This window comes from Watersipora subatra, chromosome 11 (assembly GCF_963576615.1).
Source record: "Watersipora subatra chromosome 11, tzWatSuba1.1, whole genome shotgun sequence".
Classification (NCBI taxonomy): Eukaryota; Metazoa; Bryozoa; class Gymnolaemata; order Cheilostomatida; family Watersiporidae; genus Watersipora; species Watersipora subatra.
Genome location: NC_088718.1, coordinates 25381666 through 25396773, shown reverse-complemented (window position 1 = coordinate 25396773; position 15108 = coordinate 25381666). Strand labels below are relative to the sequence as shown.

Sequence of the window (15108 nt, the reverse complement as noted above, 5' to 3'; positions counted from 1 at the left end):
CACAATCAGAGTTTGGCTTCCCTTTTTAAACTATAGACATTCTACACATAACTGATGCTGTCTGCAACTACGTAGCCGAATACTTATGCACACTTTCAACATTGCTGTTGGACCACACATGATGAGCACACAACTACCCCATTCAACGCATTGATTAATCAGTTTTAGACACGTATTACAAGACACGGGTTTGAAACAACTTGAAGTGTTTTCAACCAAATTGTGTTTTATCATTATTTCTTATCTTTATTATTATTAATTCTATTTAAGCATTTATTAAATACATACGTGTATATTATATGAAGATATTATATTTTTGATAAAAAAGATACCTGATCAGCGACGTCGCAAAGCAGATTTGTAGTGAAAAGTAAGACTACTTTTTGAAATAAGTTTTAGCCAATTAACAGTTTAACCTAAATAATTACTCTACTTATTATTATTGGTGTAGTTCTTTCTAACATTTCAATTTTACCTCCTTTAATTTATTTTTTGTCAGGAAATTACTTTGAACATAACGCAGGAGAACTAACTACTTGAATTAATTAACCCATTCAGGCCAGTTCCCGGTTATTACGGAAAGAGTTGTTCTCCCAGGGCCTGATCCCGAATTCTCAGGGTTAAACTTGATTCACTCTATTGCTTAGCTGTTTAGGTAGATCGGTTTTATTTATTCACCAAACGAAGTTTAAGAGCCTGGGCATCATTTTGATACCAAATATGTGATTGGACAATAGATTTTTAACTAACAAATTACGTGATAGATATTAACTGTTCTGAAAATTTGTTGATCGCCGTTTTGGAAAAAGTTTATTAGGACGATGGCAAACTTTTCAAGTGAATCAGATGTGGTAATCAGCTCAGAGGAAGAAAATAGCAACTAAACTAATGTTCAAGAAAAAATTGAGAACTTATTCATGGAAGAAGGTAAGTTTTATGTGGCTATATATATATAGAATTTTACTGAAAAGAAAAACAACGATAAAAAGCCGAAACTTTTGTTGTGAATTTCGAACCAACTATATTCTAACAGTGTAAGATATGGATTTTTTATGATACACATGATTATAACATTTTCAATCAAATAAAATTTAGATTTTTATCGATTTTTAGAACTCATCACTTGATTATCCTATAATAAATAATAATTTTATGATTTTCTTGTAGAACTACAAGAACTACCAAAGCCAAGAAGATACTGCATCAATCAATTTATAATTGGAGCAAATGTGCATGGGTAGTTGGCATCAAATAACTCTCAATGTCTCGTCACTTTTTTATGAATACATTTGTATATATTTATATATATATATATATACACATGTATAAAATGTTCCTTTTTCATGCAGCTTCATTTTTACTGCATTTTTTACAGTATATTTTACTTTATTTTTACATATATTTTCCTTGCTGGTGATTGCCTGATAGCTGGTAACTTATTATCTTGTTTTATGCATAATATATCCATAATAACCTCTGCAATGCATTTCAATATAAATTACCAAGCTGTTCAATTATGTAATTGATAAAACTGTCAGCGACGTAGTGTTAGTTAGAAGCTTGTAACACCTGTTCTATTCCTTGGAATTGAGAAATATTTTTTTGATTTGCTGCCGATAAAGCTCCCTATCAATCTAACGTAGTCCAACAATGTCACTACCAAAAAACTGCTTGATAGCTGCTTTGAAACATAAAAATTCACTTTGATCAAAAATATTTTTCGCGGAAGTATTAGAAATTGTGGTTAGTAGAATTTGTAAAGCTACAGAGATATTTATATCAAATTGTAGCCTGGAATGTTTCAGTTAAACTGCAGAAAACAAATCAAGATTATTTTGAAAAATACTGTAGTTATACTCAATTTCGTGTAGCTCCATTTTAATTATAAGGCTACTGAAAAATTAATTAGGCTTGTGGGCAGTCAACTGATAAGTGATAACTAATTAGTACTGAATGGGTTAACTCCCTGACTACTAGCATAGTAGTTGGGACAAAAATGGTTTCAAAATTTTGCTATGACATACTCTTTCCTTACACATCTATTTTAGCTTTTTGGTCAATGCAAGTTTAACCATCGATTTTCCATTGCTAACAGTAAGCTAACAGATTATGTATCATATAATCTGTAGCCGAACAGACCAGAAAACTTGTGGACATGTACCTTGACCAAGAGTTTCTCGAACGTCGACGGAGTGATCTTATTGAGCATTCCTCTAAACTTTTTTAATAGGTCCAAATGAGCCTTTTCATCCTCAGTGAAATTTGCAGCTGCTTTATCACCAGGCTTCCACGCATGTTCTGCAACCTTAAGTTTGACCTCTTCACGGCAAAATCTAATTTTGTGTTGCCTATTTCCGACTGTTGCATCCATGCTCTTATTATCACGGGACATACTGGACCTCTTGTTGCCCATTGAACCGCGTGGAGACTGAAATATGAACAAAGACAAAATGGAGTAAAGACCAGCATTGCGAACGTATGCAAACAACACTATACAACTATGCCATGTTTGTATAGCTAGACAACAAGACAACCAAGCGGAACCTTTAACAAACAACTAAAAAAGTAAGGAACTATACCATTATACAAACCATGGAAAAGTTGGAAGAAGGAAGCGGTCTCTGATCAGTTTTGGGCTATAAAATAACCTACTATATAAGATTATTTGTGTACTAATATTACAAATTAATAACAATACTAATTATGAAGTAGAAATGTACAGAATAAATGATAATTCAATCCAACATACGCTGTTTGGTTTGAAGTATTCGGGGTTTAAGTCTCTTTTGCCAACTGACATGGCGGGCAAGGATCGACCACTGTATGTGATTTCTTGAAGAATGGCAGAACCTAGTCCATCGGGCTTAACTTGTGATAGATTGGCCTCTTTCAGACTCATTAGAAAATCCCTTGTGTACGTCTTCACTTTCCCATCATCAGATTTTTGTTCTACAATGAAAGGCTTTATTATTAGTGACAAATTAAATAGAATCTGTTTTAGTATAAAGATCCTCAAGTGACTTCAAACTACCCATAAAACTCTCTACACACCGCTGTTCCAGATAGGATACTAACCAACTTTAAGATAGTTTGATAAAGGTAATATTATATATTCATTAAAATATCAACAGCACTGATGCCTCAACAACTCTCCACTAAACCAACCAGAATACGTAACAAAACACAGTTAATGGAGTCTATACCGGATTGGCCACAATGCAGCAGATAGCAAAGTTTAAATGCAACACATGCAAATATTTTGGTTTTATTGGATACTGTAGAAAGAACCAATATAATTAAACAAATCCTTCACAGGATTTTTATTGTTATGGGAGGGATACAAAATACAGGATACAATTTTTATTGAGAAAAACTGAATATGTTAACATTTTAGCTGATCAGTTACAGATTTTATTATATGGATGTATGCAAACAACATTTAATTTCAGTTAACACCTTCCAACTTTTAACAAAAGATTTACTTAACAGCCCACCATGACTGAGCTTTGACTGCGTACAATAGTTATTAGTATACTGATGCATTTATCAGGTGAGAATAGCTAATCAAGCCACAGAAAAGCTCCAATTTAAAACCAAATATCAAAGAGTGAGGGCAAAGGCTAACAGTTTAATCATGATCAATTACTTTTTAGCAATCACCAACTGTAGCAGTGCTGCAAATGCATGAATGCAGTTCTGTTGGCTTGACAGAGTTAGTTTTCCCAGACATGGCAGGGATAATATCAATCATTTGACATATATACCATGAAACTTCTGCTTACGAAAGACTCTACATATGAAAATTTTGAAGTTACTTAACATCTAATAAAATCTTCCTTGGATAAAGATATTTCTAGATACTAAAGGCTGAAATGCCTTTCGCACATTTGCCTGTTTGTTAGTTTGTTAGACTTGGCATGCATCTCACTCATGTTCTTTTCAAGCGAAAATCAGTAAACACAAGTGCTTTGTGTTCATTCTTGGTATAATTCAGAATTATCCCATCTCATGTACAAGGTAAGACAACCATCATTTCTATCAATTCAAGTTCGGTGTTGTTGTAGCTGCATTTTGTGGAGGTTTGGCATAGATTAGGGCATTTATACAGTAAAATCAGTTTCTACTGACGAAATGGCATGAATAAATTTCATAAGTAGAGAATCCACTATATTTCATAATGAATTAAGAACGGAAGCAAAGGCTACTCTGCCTGGTAGGATAGGGACAATAAAAATGGAGCAATGTGGTCAGACGCTAAGTTAACACTTGACATATTATTTTTATTCTATTTTTCTCTACATATTGTATGTTAATTTTGTTTCGAGCTGCATGTCAGACATTAATTGTATTTGACAATAGATATAACCTATGTAGCATTCAGCGATGCTACAACTAGTCATACTAAGCAGATAGACCATTAAGACGCTAACTGTTTATGGCAGTCGGCACCAACAATGACAATTTGAAATAGGAAAATATATGTCTCACAAAAATGCCATTTCTGTATAAAATATTAAGAATAATGCATCTGACAGGTTTAAAGAGTCCTTGTGGCTGATTAGGCTAGACTGATAGCATTAACAAATTGAATATTCTACAGCAATGGTTCTGCACAAAACAAACAGAAAACCTACTTGCACAATGGCATTTTATCAAATTTTCAAATCAATATACAAGAACAAGCAAAGCATCGGGCAATTATGTTAATCTGCTGAAAAGAGTGCATGTTTTACGTACAGTACGTAGAGCAATCTCTCCACAAGTTATAGTATTTTAAAGCATTCGGTATCTATGGACACTGGCAAGCTTCTAACATATGGTTTGGTTAAAAATTGGTTTGATTGTTACATGAGCAATGCAGGAATATTTACAACAAACCTCTATACTGATTAGGATAATTTGAGTGCAATGAATGGATGAACATCTTGGTCTCTACCCACCTTGCAAACAAAAATATTGCTGATAGTTGATAGAAATTTTTAGATACTTCTTTTCAAGACAGATAGCGATGGATAAAAGAGACAGACACACCAAGCTAGATGAACTCGGACGACGTAAACTTGTAAACTTAACATTGACACGTTTTGTTTTCAAATCACTTTTAAATTTTATTTTTAATTGACAGTAAGCCCAGCAATGCCTGAGATTTATAACATTTTTAATCAGACAGACTGCAGATGGATGTTGAAAAGGCTGATTCAGAGGCACCACGCCAAATGTGGCAGAGGAGGCATGAAGAATATGCATGTGAAGTTTGGACACAATAGTCGGGGAATTAGGGAAATGCATAGCACTTGTGCAGACTAACAGACAAGCACATAATGTGAAAGCGAGACTTATAGATCATCATGCCTAACATCTCAACTTGTTTCCATCTCTTTCTTCACTTTGATAACTATGAGACAACTTCATAGACGTTGGCTCACAGTTTTTTATAATTTCCTTTAACACCTTTTTGCCTTTTTATCTTATGCCACTTCTACCATTTCCACCTTATAAATCAAATTGCATGCTTGAAAACAAAATATTTAATGCTTTAAATTGAATACGGAAAGCACTGGTTAGCATTATTCGAGAACCGTAAAACTAGCCAATGTGAGGGAGAACAATGAAAATATGTACAGATTCAAACACAATGTTTGGACAAACTCGTCGGGAAATGATTCAAATGTTGAGACAGATATTTGTCTAAAGTCATGTTGTATGTCCAAGATTTTGTATGTTGAGAATATCTTATGTCAAGGTTTGATGGTAGGTATGAACTACACGATAGAATGGTAATATAAGCACTGAAGGCCCTACCGTCCGGTGGAGTTAGCGGAGAATTATGAGAAGGTATGCTCTTGGCAGATTTTGCAGGAGAGGATATTACAGGAATTGGTGTATTTTCCTTATTTTCTGTGACTGGCGGAGTTGTGGGTAGAGGTACGGAGGGAACAACAGGAGCTGGGGGTGGCATGAGTTCCCTATCAGACAGTGTAGCCTTCAAAACTGGTTCCTGCAAATTAAAAGCTGCAACTGCAAGGCTATGACAACTAAAACATAAAAGAATGACAGGAATCAGCAATGCTCCATCCTATAGATGCGTTGAGAACTTAACAAATACCATTGCGATCAGTAGGAAGACTGACTTTCCAGTAATTTTAAAACTTATGCAAACATTTTTTATTTCTCATTCTTATTTGTCAGCCAATAGAAAGCTTTCATTTTAAAAGTCACAAAGATAACCTCTACACTGAGAGTCAAAATTATTATAGAAATGCTGATGTTATTGAGTTTCATTTAGCTCGAGCATTGCACTGTTGAACAAATTTCATATTTTTCACAATTGAAATTATTTCTTTTCTTTGCCGAAGCTACAGCAAGACTTAATTTGTATAGAATTTATTTTTCTGTAAAAAACATGCCAGGTTAAAAATTGGTCATTATAGGCGACCTGATTGCTGCTGTATAATAGCTGGATGTAGGTCACCGTGGTATCATGTCTTACTGAATTTCAAGTATTTGCAACATTTGCACAATACAGTCAAACTCAAATAACAATTTTTTGCCCAACGGCTACCGAGACGGTTGCTATCGCTTTGGAGTATCACTTTATTCCACGCCATGGAGAGAAACCTCAACTTTTAGTAGTTCTTAGGCATCGGTATTACCATCATCGACAAAATATTTTCGTTAACGACTTTTCTAAAGGTTTGCACAAAATCAAATCTTACCAAACATCGCTTAGCGATGGCCCTTCGAAAGCAAGGAAAAGCGAGGTAACCTTCGAATACACTTACAGCAAAATCGGCAAGATTGATCTCGGTTAAAACGCTCAAAAGAAAAAGAGGTATTTTCTTTTGAGCATTTCAACAGCGATCAAATTTTGCCCATTTTAAAATGAAAATGTCCTGTCAGTCACATCACCTAAAATGACAATAAAATCTCAAGTGATGAAAAAACCTATACTTTCTGATAAAATTTTTTTAAACTTTACATTAGAAACCTTTTAATTTGCAACAAGTCATCTATGCTTTTGATTTATCTATCTATAGTTTGTATATGTGCATGTATCTACTAAGAAATAGATGGACTTGCGACAGTGCTCTCATAACTTGAACGCTCTGATAACACTTTCGCTCGGTCCCATGAAGTTTGAGCTATCCGAGTTTGCTTGTATATTAAAAACTTACATACAAAAGTTTAAGTCTGAAATTTGTGCTCAATGTCAAGAATTCACAGTATAATATCACGAAGAAGCAAGTGTCTAAAATCAGAACTTGCACCAAAATAGCTCATTTGGGATGCTGACTGTGGCTTTTAAACTGCACATTTCAATATGACTAATCAGCTTCAGAAGAACTAGTGATGAATACTTAGTATTTTGCATTCATAAAAGATATGGTGCACAGATACTATCACAAAGACAATTAGGAAGTAGAAACATAAAAATGTTACTGATATGAACTATTTCTACGCTTTTACACAAACATTTGAGGAAATGAAATAGGGTACGAGTTGCTAAAATTATGACATTTTCTACTCCAACGTAGCCTATTAATAATTTTCATAAATTCTAATGATTCTCTATTAATAATTTTCCTGTGAAACTCAGTGTATCCTATCTAGTACCTGCTCTATTAACAAACACGATATGTGGAGTAACACTAAAATGCTTAAGATTCATTTTCTAGTCTTGGACCAAATTAAATATTATTATATACATTAGTTTTAATAACAAAAGCTACTTAAAGACTACAACAAATCGTAGTCGGAAACTGTGGTCCTACTGTCAAAAGATTTAGTTGACTAGACAAATTATGCATGCGTAGTAATGTATAATACAGTGCTATTGTTAATACATACCTCAGCTTCTACATGATCGTGACTAACTTTTGCTACTGATTCTGTGACTGGCTCATAGTTCTCAACTTGGACATTTGTTGGGGCCTCAGCGCATATATTCTCCGCATTTTTGACCGGCTTGTCAGAGGTCGGGGCTGCCTCAAACTGATCCTTAATGGCGTCTTCAGCTACTGGTTGCTTTGGAGCTGTAATATCTGGGATGGGAGTTGCAGAAATATCTAGGATGGGAATTGCAGAAATATCTGGGATGGGAGTTGCAGAAATATCTGGGATGGGAGGTGCAGAATTATCTGGGATGGGAGTTGCAGAAATATCTGGGATGGGAGTTTCAGACATATCTGGGATGGGAGTTGCAGAAATATCTGGGATGGAAGTTGCAGGGATATCTGAGATGGAAGTTGATGCAAGCTGTTCCGTCTCTGGTTCTCCTGGCAAAGAGTACTCCGAGTCCATTGATGATTTAGGTGCAAAGTCTGACGTGTCTAATTCAATAGCAACATCAGATGGTGTTACTTCGACTGAAGCTTTGGCTGAATCTGCAGCCAAATGGCTTATTTCATGGTTTGACGAATCGTCTGGCTTTTTAACCTGAGTAAGCAAAAGAAAGCTTTAAACTTCTAGCTGTACAGGAAATAATAGCTTACATCGCATGTGTACAACATTAAGAGGGAATAATAGCTTACATCGCATGTGTACAACATTAAGAGGAAATAATAGCTTACATCGCATGTGTACAACATTAAGAGGAAATAATAGCTTACATTGCTGATAGCTTACATTACAGATGTTAGTCGACAAATAAATCGTACACCAACTACTGGAATCGGTAGCAAGCAACACAAATAACTAAATTGGGATTTACCTCCTGAGATGAGACCCGCGCTTGTATTGATTCTACTGTTTCATCCTTTGAGCAGGTTTGTTCATCAGTCGTACACTGCTCGATGTCTACATCAGCAGACAGTTCTTTACCATCTTTAGCAGGCCCGGCTGCTTCAGCAACATTTTCCGCCACCTCTGAAGAGTTTCTTGATATAATCTAGAATTAACATTTTGTGAGGATTCAGAAACTAAAGCAAGGTACTAATAAAACAGTAATTGTTGAGATGAGCCAAAACTCGTGAAAACAGATAGTATATGTAAAGAGACCTTGACAGAGGCTTCTTTATCAGGATGACTAGTAGTTTGTTCAGTACTGCTACTTGGAACATTTGAAGACAAAACAGGGGGAGTGTTCTCTGAGACAACTGATACACTTGAGCTAGATAGCGAGGCAACTTGAGCAACCTGAGCTTTAAATTGAGCTGTTATGTCAGGCTTGGCAGGGGTCTAAAGAATAAATCTAATGCATTGAACATCAACATACAACTAAAGACCACTAATGCAGTGTATTAAGTGCATCTGTTGTGGAAGCAATAGTTAAGGAAAAGGGTACAACAGTTTTATCAATGGGCAATAATACCAAGTACCAATATATATTCTTCAAAAAAGCAAGACCAGCTTGAGCGAACCTGCACTTCAGCTAAAACAAATCAGACAAATGATAACCTTGACAAAGCAATATTTTAATGGTATCAAGTTCAACATACCAAAGATAAATATAAAAATGTTTACGATTAAAACCTCGGCTAACCTGACTAGCCTGGGTTTCTCCAGTTTTGATAGAGTGACTATATTCAACTCTAACCCCCTTGTCTGACTCAGGAAGCTGAGGTGTACTGGCGCTGCTTGAAGCTGGAGAGGTGCCCATGGTAGCTGTACCAATGCTTGTAGCCATTTGATCTTTGTTGACTATAGCTTTGGTGTTAGGATCAACTATAGCTATTACATTTTTCTTTCTCCCTTCTGGTCTGGTATATGTTTGAGCAGCCTGTGTTGGTTGAACCATTTGTACATTTGCCATCAACGGCTAAAACATAAGAAATTGTGTACACTTGAAAATAAATACACTTTTGGCTTGTTTGGTTTTTATGCAGCCAAATAAGAGTATGCTCAACAAACAACACATGATTGCCAAATAACAAATCAAAATGTAGCCTGAATTCAAATAATTTGAGCATAAACTTTTTTTACAAGCAGTAGACATTTACTAGGAGTAATTTACTTTTTATAAGCAGTAGACCCTCTACTTATTAAAAACTATACATACTGAATTTCTACATTACAAAACATTGTTTTACAAATTTTTTTCCGACTTACAAAAAATATTTCAAAATACGAAAGGCCAAACGGTTTTTCGTATTTTGGCCTGTTTGTTCAGTTAGGGATGTACAGAAATAAAACAAACAAAAAAGAAAACCCGTTTAGCTTTATTGTGGATGTTTTGAATTTAATTTGTGTGTTCATTTTTGTACATTACGTTTTCTTTCAATTGTCAATTATTTGCTGCTGCCTTCCCCTCATGTATAATTTGGAGTTATCATATATTGGAGTGTGACAACTTTAATTTCTAACAATTCAGGTTCTGTATTTTTTGTGTGAAGATAGTTTTTCAGTTGATGCTGATGTAAATGAATCATTTTACTTCACATTGTTATAACAATTACCCTGAACAAAACCAAGATAACAATACCAAACACATATCTTAATTTCATCCTCTCATTTCCCGTGGTCTTTGCTTAGCTCGTCGCACCAAAGGTAAAAACAAGCATGTCATTCGTAGCTTGTTGAGTTGAGGCCAAGTGTCAGTGCTGCATTTTATTCCCTCAAAAATGCAGCCATTTGTTTTGGTTCTTGCCGTTATTCAGTTATTATGGTTCAAGCTAGCCCAAACTAGCATTATATCATGAGAACCCTTTCAACAACAGAGTATGACCAATAGTACCCGACTTGGATGACCTTATAGCAAACCAAATGATGACGAATACAAAAAGGGTGCTTGTTAAAATAAAAATACCGCTGTCAGGGTTCTAATTCCTATTGTATAAATGCTAGAATTTTTGCTGTTAAAAATGTTAAAATAAAAGCAGTCTGGAAAAGCTAGAATAAATTAATTTAGAGTCATGCAATATGAAACAAATTGAGAGTGGAGTTCGGGAAAAACCTTACCTTAACCAACGGATAAATTTGTAACAAATAATTATCTATAGCACAAACCTAAAATGAATGATGAGTGATCCCGCAACGGTTTCACATTTAACCTCATAGACATTGTAACATTTGACAGAAAAAACACCATACAAAAACTTACGAGGTCTGATCCGAAAGTTCCTAGAATGGAATTGTATACACTTGCATATTTGCACGATGAAAAACTTATTGCAACATTCACCTGTAAACATCTCAGGAGTTTGAGATCGACAAAATTTTGGGTTGCTACCAGACGTTCTTGTATGAGCCCACGCTACGTCCAGGTCTGTCAGTTGTTTCCGGCCATTTTTTAACAAATTTATTACCATGCCTAATCTATCGGGGCAGTACATTTGTAGAGGTGGAATGAGACAGGTTTTTTAAGTTCGAGACGAGACTCGAGACACTGTCTTGTCAAAATTCGAGACACGAGACAGTAAAATAATGAGCATTTGGTGATGATTTCACTACACAAGTACTAGCTACTTGATATATATAAAATTAACAAAACTATTTTCAAATTGAATTTTCACCTGGTGTAAACGATTTAAATACAACATTTTAATAGTGATATGCATGTAGTTTTTGTAAACAAAAGTGACACAAACAGCTCTAAAATACCGAAGTTATATATTCTAAGAATTTTGAGCTTGATTGATCATAATTATTATAAACATTGCTTTGTACATGTATATTTTTACCATCTATTGAATAGTTCTTACTTTTTAATGTAATGAAACCGATAGCCATCGCTCTACAAAGAAATACTGCAACTAAAAGAACACACGATAACATTTTCATTCTTATTGTTTCATTAATGTTAAGTGTTTGTGTAATAACTGTAGTATGTGAATTATATTTAAATTGTACTCATGAAATTATATTAATTACTGTATACATGCACATGTATATTCTTATATTGAGCTAACAAAACGTCATTGTTAACCGAACACGAACTATGGTCGACACGGCCTTTCGTTCGTTTCTCCGTGTCCGGGCAAGTTTTACCCGCGATTGGTAGTATATACGTAAAAGAGGCCCGAATTTTATGATGGGCAGTTGGTGTTTAGACACAATACGATAAATACAGACATTTTACCCGCATTGGATTATCCGAAGAGTAATTAGATACGACCCGGTATCTGTTTTAAGGACACAAAACCGAACTAAAGTATAACAGGGCCGTTGTCCGGACTACATGATTAGACTCAGTGGCCAACATAATCAATAGCAACAGGTAGTAACGGACCGGGTATAACTTTAAAGGCAGTTGCCCGCAATCCATTACAATATATGGAGTTGTTGCTACCGCAAGGAGCCATGTTTTAACATCCGTGCGCAGGCGCTTTAGTTCTATTTCCTGTCTCGAGTTTGGCAATAGTTAAGTCGAGACGAGACCGATACGAGACAGGTCGATACTCGAGACGTCTCGTTCCACCTCTATACATTTGTATTCATTTTTGTGTGAAATTGAGACAAAATGAGTACTCAGCCATTAGAATTTAAGTATTGCTTTTGGAGATGCCACCTTGAAAAAAGAACACAAGTTAGAATGGCAAAAATACTTTTGTTAAGGCAGGGACAGCACTGAAAATGAAGCGAGGTCTGGCAGACCAGAACTTGCTGATCAATTGAAGGTGTGCGGTCACTAGTAACAGCAGAGCGTCGTTTAACCATTAGAGAGATATCTTGATGGGTTTTAACTGACGATTTGAACATGCTTGCTAACTGATGGACCAAAGGAGCTCAGGGTGCACGCTTGCAACGATTTCAAGAAACATCAAGGAATGATAAAAACTTTCTTTCGATGGTAAGAAATGAAAATGAGTTTTTGGTGTATGGTTATGACCCAGAGACTAAATTCCAAAATAGCCAGTGGAAGTCTCTAGGTTACCTAAGACCCAAAAAGGCAGTGTCTCAGTAAGATGTGATTTGTGAAATTCTATGCTGATCGTATTTTAAGATATTCATGGAGTAGCACACCATGAGTACCTATCACAGGGTACTATTGTGAATCAGTAGGTCTACATACTGAGACGACTTAGAGAAAGAGTTAGGCGCAGAAGACCCGAACTGCGGCGAACCAGTTCACGAGTTACCATAACCCAGCACTAGTTGTATTCATACTCCTCCTTCTCTAACAGGTAGAATGTTGTTTGTAATAAGTCTGACCCTGATGACTTATCTAGTTTATGAACACCAACCCCAAATTCAAACAGGCAAACAAGAATCTTACCACACTTAGAGCATTCATACCTGAGTTGGCATCCTGGTTGAGTTTTGTGCCAACGATTGAGAATATGGATTGCTCTGCGGTGTTGGTTGCATCTGTGACTGCTGCATGGTTCCATTGAATGAGCTACTCATCGTCATGTTAGGAGGCACTGCGGCAGATATGCTTGGATTTGAAGCAGGCCGAGCGGATGGTTGTGCTTGCGCCGGGAGAGACTGAGTAGCCATCGCAGATGGCGCCCAGTATTGACTTGCAACTGCATTGTAAAACTAGTATTCAAGTGTAAAAACCAACAATCCTAACAAGTCCATGATCAGCAGGACAAAAACGTGAAATGAACAAAATACTTGGTCAAACCAAGTTCCTATAAACCTAAAAGTTTCTCCCACACGCTATTGAGATTACAGTATTGGCCATGCGTACTACCTCGCAGTCATTTACACATCGAGACCTGCGATGTGCTGCAACGAGTTCTAGCTGCAACGAATTTCCTATGAAACCGATAAACCAAACCTGACAACGGATAGAAAAAATGTTTGGACGAAAGTTGCAATCATTGACACTTCATTTTATCTTACAAGCCCTTCAGGAAAAAACTATGGGTGCACAGCTGAAAAAATCTAACTAATACACATATATTACATACAAAATTACACAAGATAGAAACAACCTTAATAATCATTTGTAAGTTACAGAAACAAAAGGAAGTAGTGAGCTTTACTATAATATGATACAACAATACTTGCCACTAAGCTATCACTGTGTCGAGTGAAACTAACCAAATATGTTCTCTTTCACAAAAAAGCCACCCTTTGCTATGCGATTACTGTTTCGCTGCTGCCTGCTACAGTTCTCCAAGTACTCCCTCATGATAGCACTTTCCATAGATAAGCAACAGTGAAAGATAATGTGAGAAATGGGCAGCTGGTAGGTTACGAACGGAACGCACGAGCGAAACCACTTGGACAAAATTTCTATACAGCTAATAAAAAGCCAAGAAAAGCCACTATACGTTAAATCTAAATTGAACAAGATTAATTACGCACTTAGCTTGTTAAAAATCACTCAAGTCCCAGAATCTCCTACAACAATAAATTCTAAACGAAACAATAAACTCTAAACGCAACAATTTTAAGCAGGATCCAATTATATTGGAGATTTTACTGGAACTTGTCAAAATTCAACAATATTCAAATCTCAAATTTCAAGCGGCAGCTATTTCAAACTAAGCCTAATCAAGCGATTTACAAAATCTTTATACAGTCAAACTCGGATAACTCGCCCTCGGATAGCTCGAACTCATGATTAACTCGAACGAATTTGTTTGGTCCGTTCCCGCGCAATGATAAACTGCTTTAGATAACTCGACCTCAAATTGGTTAACTCGAATAGTTTTTTGCCCAACATCTACTGTGACAGTAGTTATCGCTCTAGAATATCACTTTATTCCAGGCCATAGAGATAAACCTCAACTTTTAGTAGTTCTTAGACATCGTTATTACCATCATCGGCAAAAGATTTTTGTGAATGACTTTTCTAAAGGTTTGCAAAAAATCAAATTTTATCAAACATCCGCTTAGCAATGGGACCCGAAAGCAAGGAGAAATGAGCTAACCTTCGAACAAACTTAAAAAAAATCGGCAAATTTGATTTTGGTTGAAACGCTAAAAAAAAGATGTCTTTTCTTCTGAGCATTTCAACAGCAATCAAGTTTTGCCAATTTTAATCTGAAAACGTCCTGGCAATCACATCACCTAAAACGACAAACTAATCTCAAATGATAGAAAATCATTTGAGTCTCTATACTTTCTGATGAAATTTTTTTAAACTCCACAGAAGAACCGTTTTAATTTGCAACAAGCCATCTATGCATTTGATTTATATATACTTTGTATATATGTACATTTATCTACTAATAAATAAATGGACTTGTGACAGTGGTCTGATAACTTGAACGC

The 15108-nt window shown here is 35.7% G+C and overlaps 1 protein-coding gene across 1 annotated transcript in view; it reads right to left on the bottom strand.

The window, feature by feature from the left end:
* Nucleotides 1-15108, bottom strand: part of LOC137408870 (eukaryotic translation initiation factor 4 gamma 3-like) — a 69625-nt gene that overhangs the window by 31551 nt on the left and 22966 nt on the right. The window contains exons 6-13 of the mRNA XM_068095458.1: nucleotides 13174-13406; nucleotides 9482-9757; nucleotides 8998-9177; nucleotides 8711-8887; nucleotides 7849-8436; nucleotides 5803-5998; nucleotides 2750-2949; nucleotides 2162-2428 (exon numbers count right to left, since the gene is read on the bottom strand). Coding sequence (XP_067951559.1) covers nucleotides 2162-2428; nucleotides 2750-2949; nucleotides 5803-5998; nucleotides 7849-8436; nucleotides 8711-8887; nucleotides 8998-9177; nucleotides 9482-9757; nucleotides 13174-13406 — 2117 coding nt within the window. The remainder of the gene's footprint in view (nucleotides 1-2161; nucleotides 2429-2749; nucleotides 2950-5802; nucleotides 5999-7848; nucleotides 8437-8710; nucleotides 8888-8997; nucleotides 9178-9481; nucleotides 9758-13173; nucleotides 13407-15108) is intronic.